Source organism: Nycticebus coucang, chromosome 11 (assembly GCF_027406575.1).
Source record: "Nycticebus coucang isolate mNycCou1 chromosome 11, mNycCou1.pri, whole genome shotgun sequence".
Classification (NCBI taxonomy): domain Eukaryota; kingdom Metazoa; phylum Chordata; class Mammalia; order Primates; family Lorisidae; genus Nycticebus; species Nycticebus coucang.
In genome coordinates this window covers 104,458,876-104,475,143 of record NC_069790.1, presented here as the reverse complement: position 1 = coordinate 104,475,143, position 16,268 = coordinate 104,458,876, and the positions used below count along the sequence as shown (strand labels likewise).

Genomic DNA, 16,268 nt, shown 5'->3' with positions numbered 1-16,268 from the left:
TAGAAACAATAAATAAAAGGTTTCTGAGAAGGCAGAAGGTCACTGCATTGTCTCAATGTGCACATTTCTCCAGGCTTCCAGACTTTACGGAGTAAGCTGGCCTGGACTCTCCTTGTCTCCTTGTAGCCCCCAGCATTGTCTCCCCTGTCGACTGCCAGCCCAGGTCAGAACCTGCAATGGACCCCGACGGCACTGGACAAAGTCAGTAAGGTTTCTCTCGTAACCCTGGTGTAACAGTGCCTCACAGATGTGCTCATGTCAACGTGTGGTGGTCCTTGCTGAGTGTTGTTCAGTATGGCTACTGTGTGTTTTTGTGTGCCATGTGATAATAGCTCTGATGGTCATTCCAGAAAAAGAATTCCAAAATTGCTTTGAAGGATGGACTAAGCACTGGCATTGGTGCACAGGCTCCCCCAGGGAGTACTCTGAGGGGGACTGTAGGGATTATCAGCAATGAGGGATGTAGCACTTTTTCTAGGGTAAGTTTGAGAACTTATACATGTAAAACGAAAGGATGCAAGTCATATGGACAAGTTCTCCAGTCTAAATCTAAGCTTCCTGGTAGCTAAGAAAAAAAGACACACACACATTATACAAATAATTCTCATTCTCAAAAAGACTGCCTCCATTTCCTCTGAGGAAGCAAACTTTTAACTAGTCCTAAATTCTAAAAGAAATCTTTCGGTTAAAACAAGGAAGACATCATATCATACAGTGAACGAGGTCACCAACAACCTGCTGAAAAAAAAGTGATGACTCATACACAGCCATTTCATACAAGTTCCTTTAAGAACATAACATTAAAACTCATCTCAGACCTAGAGACTTTCAAAGACTGAATATAGTCTGGGTATAAAGTTTTCCAATAACTCACTTTAAGGATAGAATTTAGGGAACTTTTGGGACTAAACGGGTCAAATTATGTTTTAATTTCTTCCTTTTAGCAAAACTTTTTACAGTTCAAGCTATCCAGCCAGCAATTCTTTGAAGAGAATATATAATGTAAGTATTTAATATTAAAGGATTATTGAGGACTGTGGAATATTACAAGCCAGAAAAGCAGATAAATGAATCATTATGAAGGTTTTGAAGTATACAAAAATCAAGGAACATAACATCCATGCAGACAGAAACAAATGAATCCCTCCCAGCAACACCAATGAGCCAGGCAAGTTGAAGCTTGCACAGGTGAATCACAAAAGATGCCGTCAAAGTTTCTTAAAAGTGAAATGGACCATAATACGGTCTGTCTCAAAACTTTCGTACTGACCTATGTAGTAAGACTGACATCCAATTGAGAAAAATTAAGAGCTTAACCAGGGCTTTTGCCTGAGCCTCAAGATTACCTATAGATCAGCAGTCCCCAATCTTTTTTGGCACCGTGGACCAGTTTCATGGAAGATAATTTTTCCACAGATGGGAGGAGCATGCTTTGGGGATGATTTAAACACATTACATTTATTGTGCACTTTATTTCTATCATTACTAAATTATATAACTCACCATAGTGCAGAATCAGTGGGAGCCCTGAGCATGTTTTCCTGCAACTAGATGGTCCTGTCCTATATTTGCAGCTGCTCCCCAGTCCCATCATGGTCTCAGTGCCACCCACAGATCATCAGGCGTTAGATTCTGATGAGGAGCACATAACCTAGATTCCTCATATGTGCAGTTTACAGTAGGGTTTGCTCTTATGAGAATCTAATGCTGCTGCTGATCTGACAAGAGGCGGAGCTCAGGCCGCGATGCGAGCAATGGCGAGTGGCTGTAAATACAGATGAAGTGCAGCTCACCCCCTGCTGTTCTGCCTGGGTACTAGTCTCACCGCCCAGTTGGAGACTGCAGCTGAAGGTGATAAGGGACTATCACCCTAGAAGCAGTGTAGGGTATTTTAACAAAGTAATAAGTACCAGGGTGCCACCTGTTATGAACTGAATTGTGTCCCCTGAAAGTTCTTATGCTGAAGCTCTAACTCACAATGTTACTGTATTTGGAGACAGGGCCTATAATGGTAATAAAGGTTAAGTGAGGTCATAGGATGGGGCCTTAATCAGACAGATTGATATCCTTACAAGAAAACAAGAAAGAGCCCTCTTCAGGCTCAGAGGAAAGGCTACGTGAGGACACAGCAAGAAGGTAGCCATCTATAAACCAGGAAGGGAGGCTTCACCAGAAACCAACGCTGATGATATCCTGCTCTCAGACTTACCTGCAGTCTCCATAACCATCGAAAAATAAATCCTGTTCAAGCCACCAAGTCTTTGGCATTTTGTTATAGCAGCCTGAGCAGACTAATACACTACCCTATAAAACACAGGCAATGTTATTCTGGTTGGTCAAATTCTCAAGGCAGATACATCAGTCACCCTCCTCAGTTGTAAGCAGTATAAATTCTTGAAAAATCCACAGGAAGAATTAGCTGCCTAGTACAGCCCTAGATAACTAAACTAATTAAGCTGCTAGAAGAAATATTTAACATAATACACCTGAATTTTGGTTACACCTGCAGAATAATTAGCATTAAGTCATGCTTTCTGAAAACAGTTAATAAGCTTAATTGTCTACAAAGGGCATTCCTTGCTGGCATCCAGTGACCTCTCCCCCAGGGATAATAAAGATTAACCAAACAATTAATGGAAATCCCTTCAAGCAACTCAGAAAAACTAATTACAAGTAAGGCTTCACATATCCAAAAATGACTTATCAGGACAAGCAGCTCTATAAAGCACAATCTACAATAAGAATCAAATCTCCTTACCTATTCTGAAAAGTAGTCAAAATGGGCCTCAGAGTAGACCGACGGGATGTCACGAATCCTTGCTTATTTAATTCCTCAGGCACCAGAACCCCTCAATCACTGCTACATCCTCTCTTATTAGGACAATTCTAATGAAATGTTTTAAATTACATAATGGAAAGAGTACTAGACAGGAAGTCATCTTTACTTACTTACAAAATATTCTAACACATCATCCTAAGGCAACTAACGGTGGTTAAATTCTCAAAAAATGGTGAAGGGTTAGTTTCAGAACCTCTCTCCACAAAGGAAAAAAACTAAGTATTAGCTGATTGATCTTTCCAGAACATAACATTCCTTTTTGTTACGGATCCCAGTCTATGAAGAAGGAGTCTAGGGCTGATGTGATTCTTCAAAACCTGAATCCTGTATTCTTTCCCAACCTGCTTTTAACCAGAAGACATTAAGTTATATTATTAGATCTATTTAGCCCTTATTTCAAAGCGTGCAAGTCAGATGTTCTTTTCCTTTGAAACACAAAACAGCCAATCTAGGAAATGCCTGACAACAACCTACACCTATGAGTCTGTAGGGGAACTAGAGACAGTTCTAAGTACAAGTGGAGTGAAAGTACAAATGGAAGAGGGGGAAAGAGATTGCTAAACACGAGCCACACGAGCGAAGAGGTCACTTCCAGGCCTATCACACTGAGCAGAACACTCTGTATGTGAAGAATAGTCTGTAAATGCTTCCATTGAATTATAAAAATAAGAGACCCTCATCATAATTCTGTAAATTTTGTGTAAAAAAATCACACATTAAAGAACTGTTCGAGATGTGTATCACTGTATAATCACATAAGATACGACTTCACTCAAAGCATAACCAAATCTACATTGCACTTTTAAATCAGATTTTATTATATTCAATTATACATTGTGATTGCTTGTTTCTTAATTATGTCTTGTTAGAGCCCACAAAATACAAGATAGTCCCATCCCAACTGATAGCAATTCACAATGACAAGTCCCTCTGAAAAAGTTTTCTGATGCCTAAAAACAAGATCCCTTAACAGTCCAAAGAGATTCACTTAATATCAAGTGACAGTAAACAATTTCTACTTTGAAGTCAATTGAAAATGCACTGTGTCTTGCTTCAGACAGCACTTAGGGCCAATTACTACACCCGACACATACGGTTTTTCAATATTTCAATTAACTTAGTTATACAGAACACTTCTGGGGAGCAAAAGCCTTAAATCTTTGAGGCAACAAAGGTGGCCATTATCTAAAATTAAGTAAAATTGCTCCCCTAAGGCATAAAACTGAGCCCAAAGTTGACAAAGTCAACTTAAAATCTCCCCCTACCTTTACTTCGCCAAACTCTACCTCTTCTCCCACTTCCATTTAAAGCCCAACCTCCTAAAAGCACTGTCCACAGTGATCTTATTTTCTGATAAGCGCCTCAGAAACTATAATTTATAAGGTTATGTTTTTATACAGATTTTGGATATTCTGGTTTACACAGGTTCATGCAGGCTTCTGGAGGGCAGAAATCAGGGAGAATTTAGCATGTTAAAAGGTGTGGGAAAGGGCAGCGCCTGTGCCTCAAAGGAGTAGGGCACCAGCCCCATATGCTGGAGGTGGCAGGTTCAAACCCAGCCCGGCCGAAAAGTGCAAAAAAAAAAAAAAAAAAAAAGTGTGTTAAGACAAGAAATTATGTAGCACTTCTGTATTAATCTACAGAACCAGGTGTTTCCTGCTCCTCTTCTCCCCTCAGCATATACACATATGTAAACAAACACACATACATTTTTATGGAGAATTTTCAAACATGTACAAAAATTAAGAGACTTGTCGAATAAATCCAGCTTCAACGATTATCGATACCTTCCAACCTTGCTTCATCTACGCCCTTAATTAACCCTTCTGATTATTTTGATGCAAATTGCAGACATACTATTTTTGTTGGTATAGATATCAGTATATACACAGTGCACGATTTTAAATCGCATACAAACTTTATGTCCATCCTGTATACCTCTTAAGGCCAATGCTTTTTTAAGACTCAGAACCAGGCCAGGGTGGTAGCTCACACCTGTAATCCTCACATTCTGGGAGGGAGAGGGAGAGGATCACCTGAGGCCAGGAACTGAAGATCAGCCTGAGCAACATCGAGACCCCATTTCTATAAAAAAATAGACGAATTAGCTGAGCATGGTGGTGCACACCTATAGTCCCAGCTAATTGGGGGGGCTGAGGCAAGAGGATTGCTTGAGCCCAGGAAATGGAGGTTGCAGTAAGCAATGATGATGCCACTGCGCTCTAGACTGAGGGACATAGTGAGACCATCTCAAAGGCAGGCAATGCCATTAAGGCAGTTTCAGAAAAAAATTAACAATTCCGATTGGTTTCATATATATATATATATGTAATAAAATATCACTTGTACCTCATAAATATGTACACGTTATGTATCAATAGGGCAGTGCCCCCATATACTGAGGCTGGTGGGTTCAAACCCGGCCCTGGCCAAACTGCCTCATATATATATATATATATATATATATATATATTTTTTTTTTTTTTTTTTTTTTTCTTTTCTGTAGAGACAGAGTCTCACTTTATCGCCCTTGATAGAGTGCTGGGCCGTCACAGCTCACAGCAACCTCCAGCTCCTGGGCTTAGGCCAGGCGTCCTCAAACTTTTTAAACAGGGGGTCAATTCACTGTCCCTCAGACCGTTGGCGGGCCAAACTATAGTTTAAAAAAAAAAAACTATGAACAAATTTCTATGCACACTGCACATATCTTATTTTGAAGTAAAAAACAAAATGGGAACAAATACAATTCATACCACTTCATGTGGCCCGCGGGCCACAGTTTGAGGACGCCTGGCTTAGGCGATTCTCTTGCCTCAGCCTCCCAAGTAGCTGGGACCACAGGCACCAGCCACAATGCCCGGCTATTTTTTGTTGCAGTTTGGCCGGGGCTGGGTTTGAACCCACCACCCTCGGTATATGGGTTCGGTGCCCTACTCACTGAGCCACAGGTGCCGCCCTATTGATACATAACATGTGTACATATTTATGAGGTACAAGCAATATTTTGTTACATGCATAGAATGTGTCAAGACCAAGTCAGGGTATATGGATATCTATCACCATCTGTCATTTCTTTGTTGAGATCACTTCAAGTCCTGGGTTTCGTTTACTTCCCCAACTAAATTTAGTGCTAAGGGCTAACCCAAACTTTATTATGCTTTTGAATCACCTGGGAATCTTATTAAAATGCAGATTCAGCTTGAGTAAGTCACCTAAAACTCTGCACATGTAAGGGGCTCTCCAGTGATCTTTTTAGTATAAGATAAAGTCTCCCACGTCACTCAGCACAATGATAGGCACCAAGTTTCAAAGGAAGAAAACACCTTTTCAGTATGTTCTACTTCATTTTTGGCAACATCTTTATAAAGATTTTTAAAAGAACAAATGAAGGTCTGAAGTAGTTTCCGTAATAACCTTGAAATATTTAATTTTCTTACCAACAGGCCCAAATGTAACACAAGAATTTTCCTTTAGTACTTCCTACTAAAATGTGAGTTCCTACATTTTTTCAAAGCTAAATCCCCAACATATAAAAAAACGGGCTACAAAAGAACCAAGGTCATAATTCATTTCATGGCTCGAAAGCAGTTAACAAATATAAAGGAAACAGAGTAAAAGAAAGAAAAAAAAAGCAATTAACAAAAATATGAGCAGCAGCAGAGTAGCAGAGTATAGTGACCGCAGAGAGCAGAGCCTACCACTGCAAACATCCAAATGCAAACAAAAACAAAAAAACAAAAAAAGACTCAAAAACTGCAGCCCAAAGAAAACTCATCATCAACCACATGAGACCTCAGGCCAACAATTTACAACACTGCTGAGGGCATTAAATAAACAAAGCAGAATTATATTCTTAAAAGAAAGACATATAAATGTGTAAGTTTCAAAGCATTCCCATGACTTCTGAAGGAAAAGATTCTCAAGAACAGCTGGCTATAGGAAGTAAGGCGTTTAACGCTGCAAAATAAGAACCATCACCGTGGAGATAGCTAGTTTACCTTCATGCCATAACTTTAAACAGGATATTTGAATAAATTTTTATTCCTCTCCAAGCACATGCAACTCAAATGGTATCAATGAAAACTAACAAACATGAAGGACTTCTACTTCAGGCCTAGATGGAATAACAAAGCACCTAACAAAGAGGTTTCAAAACACCGGACAGTAGGCAGTTAGAATTTACAGGATCGTAATGGAGAGGAGAGGGGGAGCTACATAGAAGGGTCTGGAGCTCTGTACACAGAAAAGTTTGCAGTCTTCAACACATGTGTGGGAGGGAATACCCAAGACCAGAAAAAAGAACAACCTAAATGGATTAGGGAAAAATAACCTTAACTCATACAGGGCTGGAGATAGTGCCTATCCCTCAGACAGGATGAAAAATCTCAAAATTCACAGGACATTGGGTAGAACATGCAAAATAATTTTGCCACAGTAGTGAGACAAAATGAGCCCTAGACTAAATGTTGCTCTACTCCCACCTGCAAAACTTAAAGACCCAAAAGGACCAAACCATTTCCAAGTAACTTCATTATACCTCAGAACAAAGCTTAAGAATATTTATAGGAATATAAAATATCCCAAACCAGCATCCAACAAGGTAAACCTGACAAAGTCTAACATACACTCAAAAAGTGCAAGGCATGTAAAGAAAGGGAGAAAGAAATTCATCAGTGGAAACTAACCCAGAAATGACACAAATGATAAAATTAGTAGACAAAGACATGAAAAGTTCTAACAGCTGCATTCCATATGTTCAGGAAGCTATAGTAAAGATTAAACAAGCAGAAACACAAAAGATACAAAAAAAAAAGACCCAACTCAAACTTTCAGAGAATGAAAATTACAATCTAAGATAAGGCCAGGCGTGGTGGCTCACACCTGTAATTCTAGCACTCTGGGAGGCTGAGGCGGTGGATTGCCTGAACTCAGGTTTGAGACCAGCCTGAGCCAGAGTGAGACCCTTTCTCTACCAAAAACACAAAAAACTGAGCCAAGAGGATCACTTGAGCCCAAGAGTGGAGGTTGCTATGAGCTATGATGTCACCATGGCACTCTACCCTAGGGCAACAGCTTGAACCTCTAGTCTCAAAAAAAAAAATTACATTAGATGAGTTTTAAAAGATTCAGAATAGCAGAAAAGACAAGTGAAGTAGCTTAGCAACAGAAACTATAATACATAAAACAAAATACCAAGAAAAAAATAATTTGAGATAAATGAACATCGGCATTTTTGATTCTGTGAACTGTGACACAATTTGAAGTGGCTGAAAATACTTAAGAGATAAATCTGTCCAAAAACAAAAAAAAAAAAAACAATCTATACAGCAAAATTTGCAACAACAACAAAAAAAAAATGCTAAGGTGAATTAAAGAATTACACTGAGAGATATACCCCATTCATAGATCAGAAGACTCAATATTAAGATGTCAATTCCATTTATTAATCTGCACATTCAATGTAATCTCAAATTCCAAGCAGATTTTATTGTAGAAATTGATGAGCTCGGGCTCATCAATGCATAAAATGCACATGGAAAAGCAAAAGGCCTAGAATACCAAAAACAACTTTGACGAAGTACAATAAAGTTGGAGGGCTTACACTGTTTTCAAGACTTACAAAAGTAATAAGTGTGGCATTGTCATCAAGATAAACAAACATGAATGAAACAGACTAAAGAAAGAAGGATTAGACCCACATACATAAGTTAAATTTTTTTGACAAAGGCACAAAAGAGGTTAAGGGCAAAAGAGGACACTCCTTTCAACAAATGGTGTTAGAACTGGATATCCTTATACACACACGCACACGCACACAAAATGTAGTGGAAAAAAATTCACAATATCCGAGGAGGCTGGAAGTGTTCTGTATATTCATTTGGATGGTGGTTATACAGTAAAAATTCATCAAGGCGTATTCTTAAGATTTTGCACTTTACTACATACATACGAAAGAAAGGAGAGCAAATAAAGTTCCTATCTACAGTAACATCCCATATTTAGTAAAAAATATTTTCCTTTTATCCAGCCAACATTTCACAGACACACATACAGAGAGAGGAAGAAGAAGGTCTGGAATTAGGTTCATCTAATACCTATGAAGCAACTTACAGAGAATAAATTTTGGAATAAGTAACTTACAGATAAATAAATAACTTACAAATAAATAAAATTTGGAATAAATTATTTTTTTACTTTCATCTTTACCTTCTTTTGCATTTTCATTGTTTGCATTATTTGTCATGAATGCACTATTTTTACAATAGAGTAACATTCTAAAAACTATAAGTAAAGGTAATAACAGTGGCTAATTCTGGGTGAAGAGAATATGGGTATTTTTGTTTTTTCTTTCTATAATTTTTCTGTATAATTTTAACTCCTCCACTTAAATATTACTTACATAATTAAGAAGACTACATAGCAATATAAAAATCTTTTTCTATTTAACCTTTATGTGTACATGGACAGGATTCATAACAAAACTTGAAAAAGGAAAGTCGGTAATATTTGGGGGAAATGGGATTATTAACTAGTTCCCTCTTATGACTCTACTCTTTTACAAATTTGAACAATTGGGCCCCTCAATGTGCTTGTTGTAATCTTTTCTGTGTTTTAATCTAATAAATATGTTTTATATTTTATGTGTTTACATTTTCTGGTTTACACACACAAAAGCAAACATATATTTAAATCTAGCTTTCCTAGCTCTCAAATGATCAAATAATTATCATCTTAAATCAGCTACACAAGGCTTCCTGGTTACGAAGACAACATTCTGACAAATGGAATCTAATACTCTCGCAAGAATACTTCTGGTATAAAATTAACATTATATCCTGGTTGTTGTCTGGCAAACTTATTAAAATAAGGTTCTAACCAAAGAAGTTACTGATCCTGTAAAGGAGGAAATGAAAATTTGAGTACCTTCTCTGTGCCAAACTGTGCTACACACTTTCATATACTCTTATTTGATGTCCTGAAAAAATTCCGCGTATCATACTATTGTCCCATTTTACACAATGGTTTCAGGTAGCTAGTCCAAGGTTGTATGGGTAATACAGTAAGTTTCTACTTAACACAGCAAACCACATACTGCACCTCCCACACAGGCTGGGACCATACCTGTCTGTAGGTAATGACTTGAAAAAAGCTGACCCCATCACCCACCATTAAAACTATATGCCTTAAGGCCTTCAAGAAATTCCAGCATTAACAATTACATATGTCACTTGCGCTAGACTATTTATTGCAGCTCAATTTACAATCGGCAAAATGTGGAAACAGCCTACATGGCCACCAACCCAGGAATGGATTAACAAGCTGTGGTATATGTACACCATGGAATACTATTCAGCCACTAAAAAAAAATGGAGACTTTACATCTTTTGTATTAACCTGGATGGAAGTGGAACACATTATTCTTAGTAAAGCATCACAAGAATGGAGAAACAAGAATCCTATGTACTCAAATTCTGATATGAGGACAATTAAGGTCCTCGTACACGGTGACCATAGGGGATGGGGAGAGCTGGGAAAGGAAAAGAGGGAGGGGGGGACAAGGGGTGTGGTACACCTTTTCGGGGTGGGACACAATTATAAGAGGGTCCTTATCTAACAAAAGCAATCAGTGTAACCTGGTTCTGTGTACCCTCGATGAATCCCCACAATAAAAAAAAATTACATATGAGCCAGAAGGGGTGGCTCATTCCTAACATTGTGGGAGGCCAAGCAGGAGGACTGCTTGAGACTAGGCGTTCAATACCAGCCTGGGCAATATCACAAGACCCCCATCTCTACAAGAAAAAACAAAACAAAACTGTTTTTAGTTTATCTGGGTATGACGGCACATGCCTGTAGTCCAAGCTACTTGGAAGTCTGAGGCAGGAGTATTGCTTGAGCCCAGGAGTTCAAGGTTCCAGTAAGCTAATGTTAACACCACTGCACTTCAGCCTGGATGACATAGTGAGACTCTATCTCAAAAAAAGAAAAAATAAACAATTACATGACAACAGAAATTAAGATATGGGTCGCCAAGATATTAATCCTGCATGGTTAGCTGGAAAATGGGAATTTTTTTCCTCTTACACACATAAACACTGCCAGATGTCCCAAGACTTCCTGGAAGTTAATAAAGCATCTAGCCTCCAGGTATTCTAGCAGCAATTTTCAAACACTGCATTGCTAGAGCCAAGACTCCCCAGGGTAAAAAGAGTGCTAGAAATCTAAAAACCATTATGAGACGGGCTCAAATGAAGAGAGGAGCTAATGCTGGAAAGAAAATTAACACCAGCACAACTTTCAGGACTTGGATTGGAACAGAGTGACCACTTTCCTTTCCCACCACAAAGTGTGTCATGAACCTCAAAGCTGTTTGTTCAAAGCCCTGATCAAAGCCTAGACCCCTTCAACAAAGTTTACTTTGAATTAAATACAGGGCTGACCAAATACTCTCTGAGAAGGAAGGAAATTTAACAGGTGTCTACAAAAAAGGATTTTCTAAGTTTTTGAAATTCCAACTTCTGTGAAAACATAAAAGTTGATGAAAAGGTGAGCCTTCCACTGCCTTCAACCTCCTTGACATCTGTAACCAGAGCGGGTCTTCAAAAATTTCGTTCCAAGGTTTCAATAAGGTGTCCCTAAGTCACAGCCAAAGTTTGTCTTCCCAATTAAACTGGCTATTGCAGGCCAACTTATAAAGAAAAGAGAGACAACACTTAATTGGAAAGCAAATCACCTAACAGTAAGTGGTAGACACATTTCCCAATTAAAAATCTGACAAGAACTCACAGAAATAAAATATCTCCAAAATGCCATCTTGCTTACTTACTAAAGAGAAACTACCTCCTCCAACTTCCCACAAAACAAAAGGTTAGGGGGAAAGTCAATAGAAAAGTAGGAATATGTTCTCTGTGTGTGTATTTATGTATAAAACTGTCCACCACACACCAGCAGGTCATCAGAACTCTGTCCATCCAATCAGTTCCATTTTCCAAGGACTTAAATCCAAAAGCTGCAGGTAACAGCAACCTCCAATAGACTCCCAAGTGTCCTCTGTTCCCTCATCAAAGCCTCCCCAACAGGCCCAAGGACCTCGTCTAGAAAGCCCTGGAAATCTACTCTTTGAAATATCCAACTATCCTGAAATATTTTTATTCAATAGTTTTTAAATGATTAAGAAATTTTATTTATAAGTCTCAAGGTACTTAAAGAAATCTCTATCTACCAAATATAATGCTTATATGACAATTACACTATACTTCTTATATTTCATCTTTAAATTATTATTACTTTGGCTTTTAAATGCTTAAAAACGACAGGCTACCCTACTAGGAAAATACAATCAGTATTTAACTATTTAGTACAATGGCTAGAAATAGTGATTAGATTTGGATATTCCCCATATGTACAGCTACTCTGTCCTCAAATCAAATGCTTATCACACCTGTACTTTTCTTCACTCCAGTATTAAAAGATGGTTATAACAGTAAATGTCATTCCAACTATTAGAAAAAAATACGAAGTATTATGATAATAGATGATGTAGTTTAGAAATGACAACACATCTGGGCAAGAGAATTGAAGGAGAATTTTTAACATTCACTATTAAAAAAAAAAAGAAAAGAAAAACTGCCAGGTGTGGTGGCTCATGCCTGTAATCCTAGCACTCTGGGAGGGCGAGGCAGGTGGACTGCCTGAGCTTACAGGTTCAAGACCAGCGTGAGCAAGGGCAAGACATTGTCTCTAAAAAAAAAAAAAAATATAACCGGGAGTGGTTCCTGTGGCTCACAGGGGTACGGCACCAGCCCCATATGCCGGAGGTGGTGGGTTCAAACCCAGCCCCCGCCAAAAACTGCAACAACAACAACAACAACAAAAAAAAAAATATATATATATATATATAGCCAGTTATTGCGGCAGGCACATTTAGTCCCAGCTACTCGGGAGGCTGAGACAAGACAATCACTTGAGCCCAAGAGTTTGAGGCTGCTGCTGTGATGCCACAGCACTCTACCAAGGGCGATAAAGTAAAACTCCATCCCAAAAAAAGAAAAAAGAAAAACTGCTCTGTGATATAAAAAGATAAATAATGCTAAACTGATAAAAACTTTTCAAAAGACAGTGTATTCTATCACTAATAAGTAACTTCTTTTGTGACAAAATGACAGGTCTGTGGAAACACGAAAGAACTAGCATATACCAGGTACATCTTGGCAATTCCCAAATTTTATAAACAGGAGCATAAAATGGGTTTTCCTTTTTGAGGTTTGTTGCCAAAGCAACCAGGAAAGCTATAGTCTTTGAGAAAGAATTTGCAAAAAAATTAAAGATAGGAGAAGGTAATCAAAATTTTGTATGAGGAATTAACAATAATAAATACAACGTTGCAAGAAGGGTAACTGCAAAGAATACAAACTGAACAGAGAGATACAAAGCAGTTACTTCTGAGTGACAATACAGTTTACTAAATACACATTCCCCCTTTGTGTTCTTCCCGGCAGTTATCTCTCCTCACCTCCTCTCCCAAAAACCAAAGTAATACCATCGCTCTTCTCTCTTCACTGCCATTGTTTATAAAATGTAAACCTCTGAGTATGTTCAAAAGCTTATTAGGAAGGAAACAAGGAGATAAGAGTTAGTAACATCCTCGCTCCCACCCCAAAATATTCCTGTGACTAAAAGAAAAGTTGAAATGCAAAAGCCAATACTATAGCAAAAACAATAAGTTTATACATTAACATGAATCTCAACCTTTACTATTATAAATGTGCCCAGGATGCTATCTGGACACTCCCTTATACCATGAGCATAAAAAATATAAGAAAGTGTTATTCAGTGGTCTGAGGTGGTCAAGAATAAGGAAGAAAAATGAAAAGCAACAATACACAACAGAGATCAAAGTGAAAAACACGTAAGATATTTTTTCCTCCATTCTTTTTTTTTGCAATTTTTGGCCGGGGCTGGGTTTGAACCCACCACCTCGGGCATATGGGGCCAGCGCCCTACTTCTTTGAGCCACAGGCACCACACCTTTTTCCTCCATTCTTGAGATACTTGACTAAGTAGGGTATGTTCAAGTATACATGATCTATGTGTTTATGATTTAATAAAAAAAGAAAAGAAAAACATGTAGGCCTGACAGAGGTAATGTAAATTGGTACAAGAGATCAATGGATAACCACAGAATCATATTGCACACCATCCAGCAGTGGGAGATTCCCCTTGGAGAACACAAAGGAATGGTCAACCAAAGGCAATGTAGGCTCGTGAATCGGCGTCAGTAAAAAAGCTGTTTTCAAATATGTGACATTTAGAGTAAATTTGTAACTAGCACTCAGGAAAACATAAATAGGATAAATGAAATGGGATCTACCTGCAGAATCAAAAGTACACAGAGGAGATGGTACATTTGTATGTGGCTGCTAGCTTCTCTCATCGGCACTCCTCCTGGAATCCATGACATTTCATCTCTCTTCTAGTCTCCTCTCATTGTCTTCACTTGCATATTTTGACCCCAGGTAAACTATACTCTCCTTGAGGGTAACATCATGCCTGGTTCATCTTTGCAAAATTCAGAGCATTCAGTCATTCAACAAATATTTATTGAATATATCACAAATGCCTCTGGCACCAAATACCTATTGTTTACATGAATGTTGACTATAAAAGGGATCCAAATAAATTCCCAAACAGGAATTATAATTCCATAGGGGATTCCAATGGGAAACTATAATTTTTCTAGCTGGTATCATGAGATTCATCTACAGTACCGGTGCACGACAACAGGCAAGAATGTGGGCCTGCAGATTCACAAAAGAATAGCATTCTCTCTGTATGGCCCAGCAAGTATATTAAGTATTTCCATAAAGAGAAGAAGTATTCTCTTAATCCTAAAAGCAAATTGACAATAATGATTTAACAAGCCATAATCTTAAGGTAGAGTTCCTTAAAAAAGACCCACAAGGTGGGTCTTTGTCAATGAGTAGTAAGTAGTTTTAAAGGTTTGCTATACTTATTCATTCCCGTGCTTAGTTCCTACCAGGTAACGTTAGTCCTTGGGTTTTCAGAAGATCAAGACATTCCAGGAACTCAAACAAAAGTTTATCACAGGCGGGGAAAACGGGGGGTGGGGGGGACGGGAAAGGCGCGGTAAGAGCGTTTGTTTTATGAAAAACACCTGGGTTGAAATTCAAATACGAACAACGTAAAAACGTGTCATTATATACATTTTATTCAGGCTGTTTTTAATCATTCCCTGTATCATCCTAAATGTTAATTGATAGGATCCATCCTCAATTTATTTCAGTTTAAAAAAATTAAGTCTCCAGAAAGTGCATCACTCCACTACCACCCTAACATTATGGGGAAATAAAGTGCATGGAGAATAATTTCAAAATTGTTTCGTTTTTAAGGAATGCACTAGAATAGGAAGGCAGGAAAGGCAGAACAAAACTCGAAAACAGATGTGTGCCTTTAAACCACAGTCCTTTACCAGCTCAGTGCCGATTCTGGAACCTGAGGTTGTGGCCATTCACAGGTGGTTTAAAGTGTTCAGCGTGGGAAAACACAATCTGCAACTCATGACGAGATCCTCTGGATTTCAGGGCCTTACACCCAGATGTCCAGAAAAAAAGGCTTCTTGCACAGTGAGCGCTGCTACAGGCAAGCAATAAATACACATTTTATGAACCAAGGAACACACCTTCACCTGGCTTTCTCTTATCAAACCAAATTAGCGTGCTGCTAGCGCCCGGGGACCCTAACAGTGGGCTGTGCCCCCAAAGACAAGACTGTGAGGCGGGGCTCTTCCCTCTAAGCCCAACCCCAGAGAAAAAGGGAAAACTGCTGGGCCCCTGGGGCGGGGCTGGGACCTTGGGGAGGGGATGGGGGAGGCAGGGAGGGAAGGAAAGGGTCGGCGGGGTGGAACCCAGCTAACCCTTCTCCCTTCCAAAGCGGAAGTCGAGCCAAGGCCCCCGTCCCCTGACCCTACCTCCTGCCTCCCTCACCTGATCACAGAGATGAGCAGCCCCGAGGGGTCTTTGCTTTTGCTGACTGTGCTTCTGTATTTCCCACCGGCTGCTTCTGCCGCCATCTTGGTACGCGGGGAGAGGCGGTAGGTTCGAAAGCCCCAAAGCGAACGCAAACTCTGTATTTGACCCTGGTGGGATCTCCACCAATGGGTGAAGAGAAGCTCAGAGGCGCGGAAGTGGAGCACCCAATCACTAACGCGAGGAGGCGGGACTAGGGCCGCCGGCTTTGATACTACAACGCGGGTGTTCGCTCTAAGCACTCCGGGAATGGTAGTTTTCCTTCTACAGCTCCTGGCAGCGCTAAACCAGAGGTAACTCATCAAATGTCCTAATAAGTGTCATTTATCTAATAAGCGTCTTCATTTATATTTATTCTGATTTGGGGCTCTTTTCAGTTTGCT

General features: G+C 39.2%; 1 protein-coding gene across 2 annotated transcripts in view; it reads right to left on the bottom strand.

The window, feature by feature from the left end:
• EXOC4 (exocyst complex component 4) overlaps positions 1 to 15,981 on the bottom strand; it is an 849,353-nt gene extending 833,372 nt beyond the window's left edge. The window contains exon 1 of one of the 2 annotated variants that reach the window (XM_053608803.1): positions 15,844 to 15,981. In XM_053608803.1, coding sequence (XP_053464778.1) covers positions 15,844 to 15,929 — 86 coding nt within the window. In that variant the 5' untranslated portion in view covers positions 15,930 to 15,981. The remainder of the gene's footprint in view (positions 1 to 15,843) is intronic. The other variant, XM_053608804.1, reaches the window with a different exon arrangement.
• Positions 15,982 to 16,268: the final 287 nt, after the last annotated feature.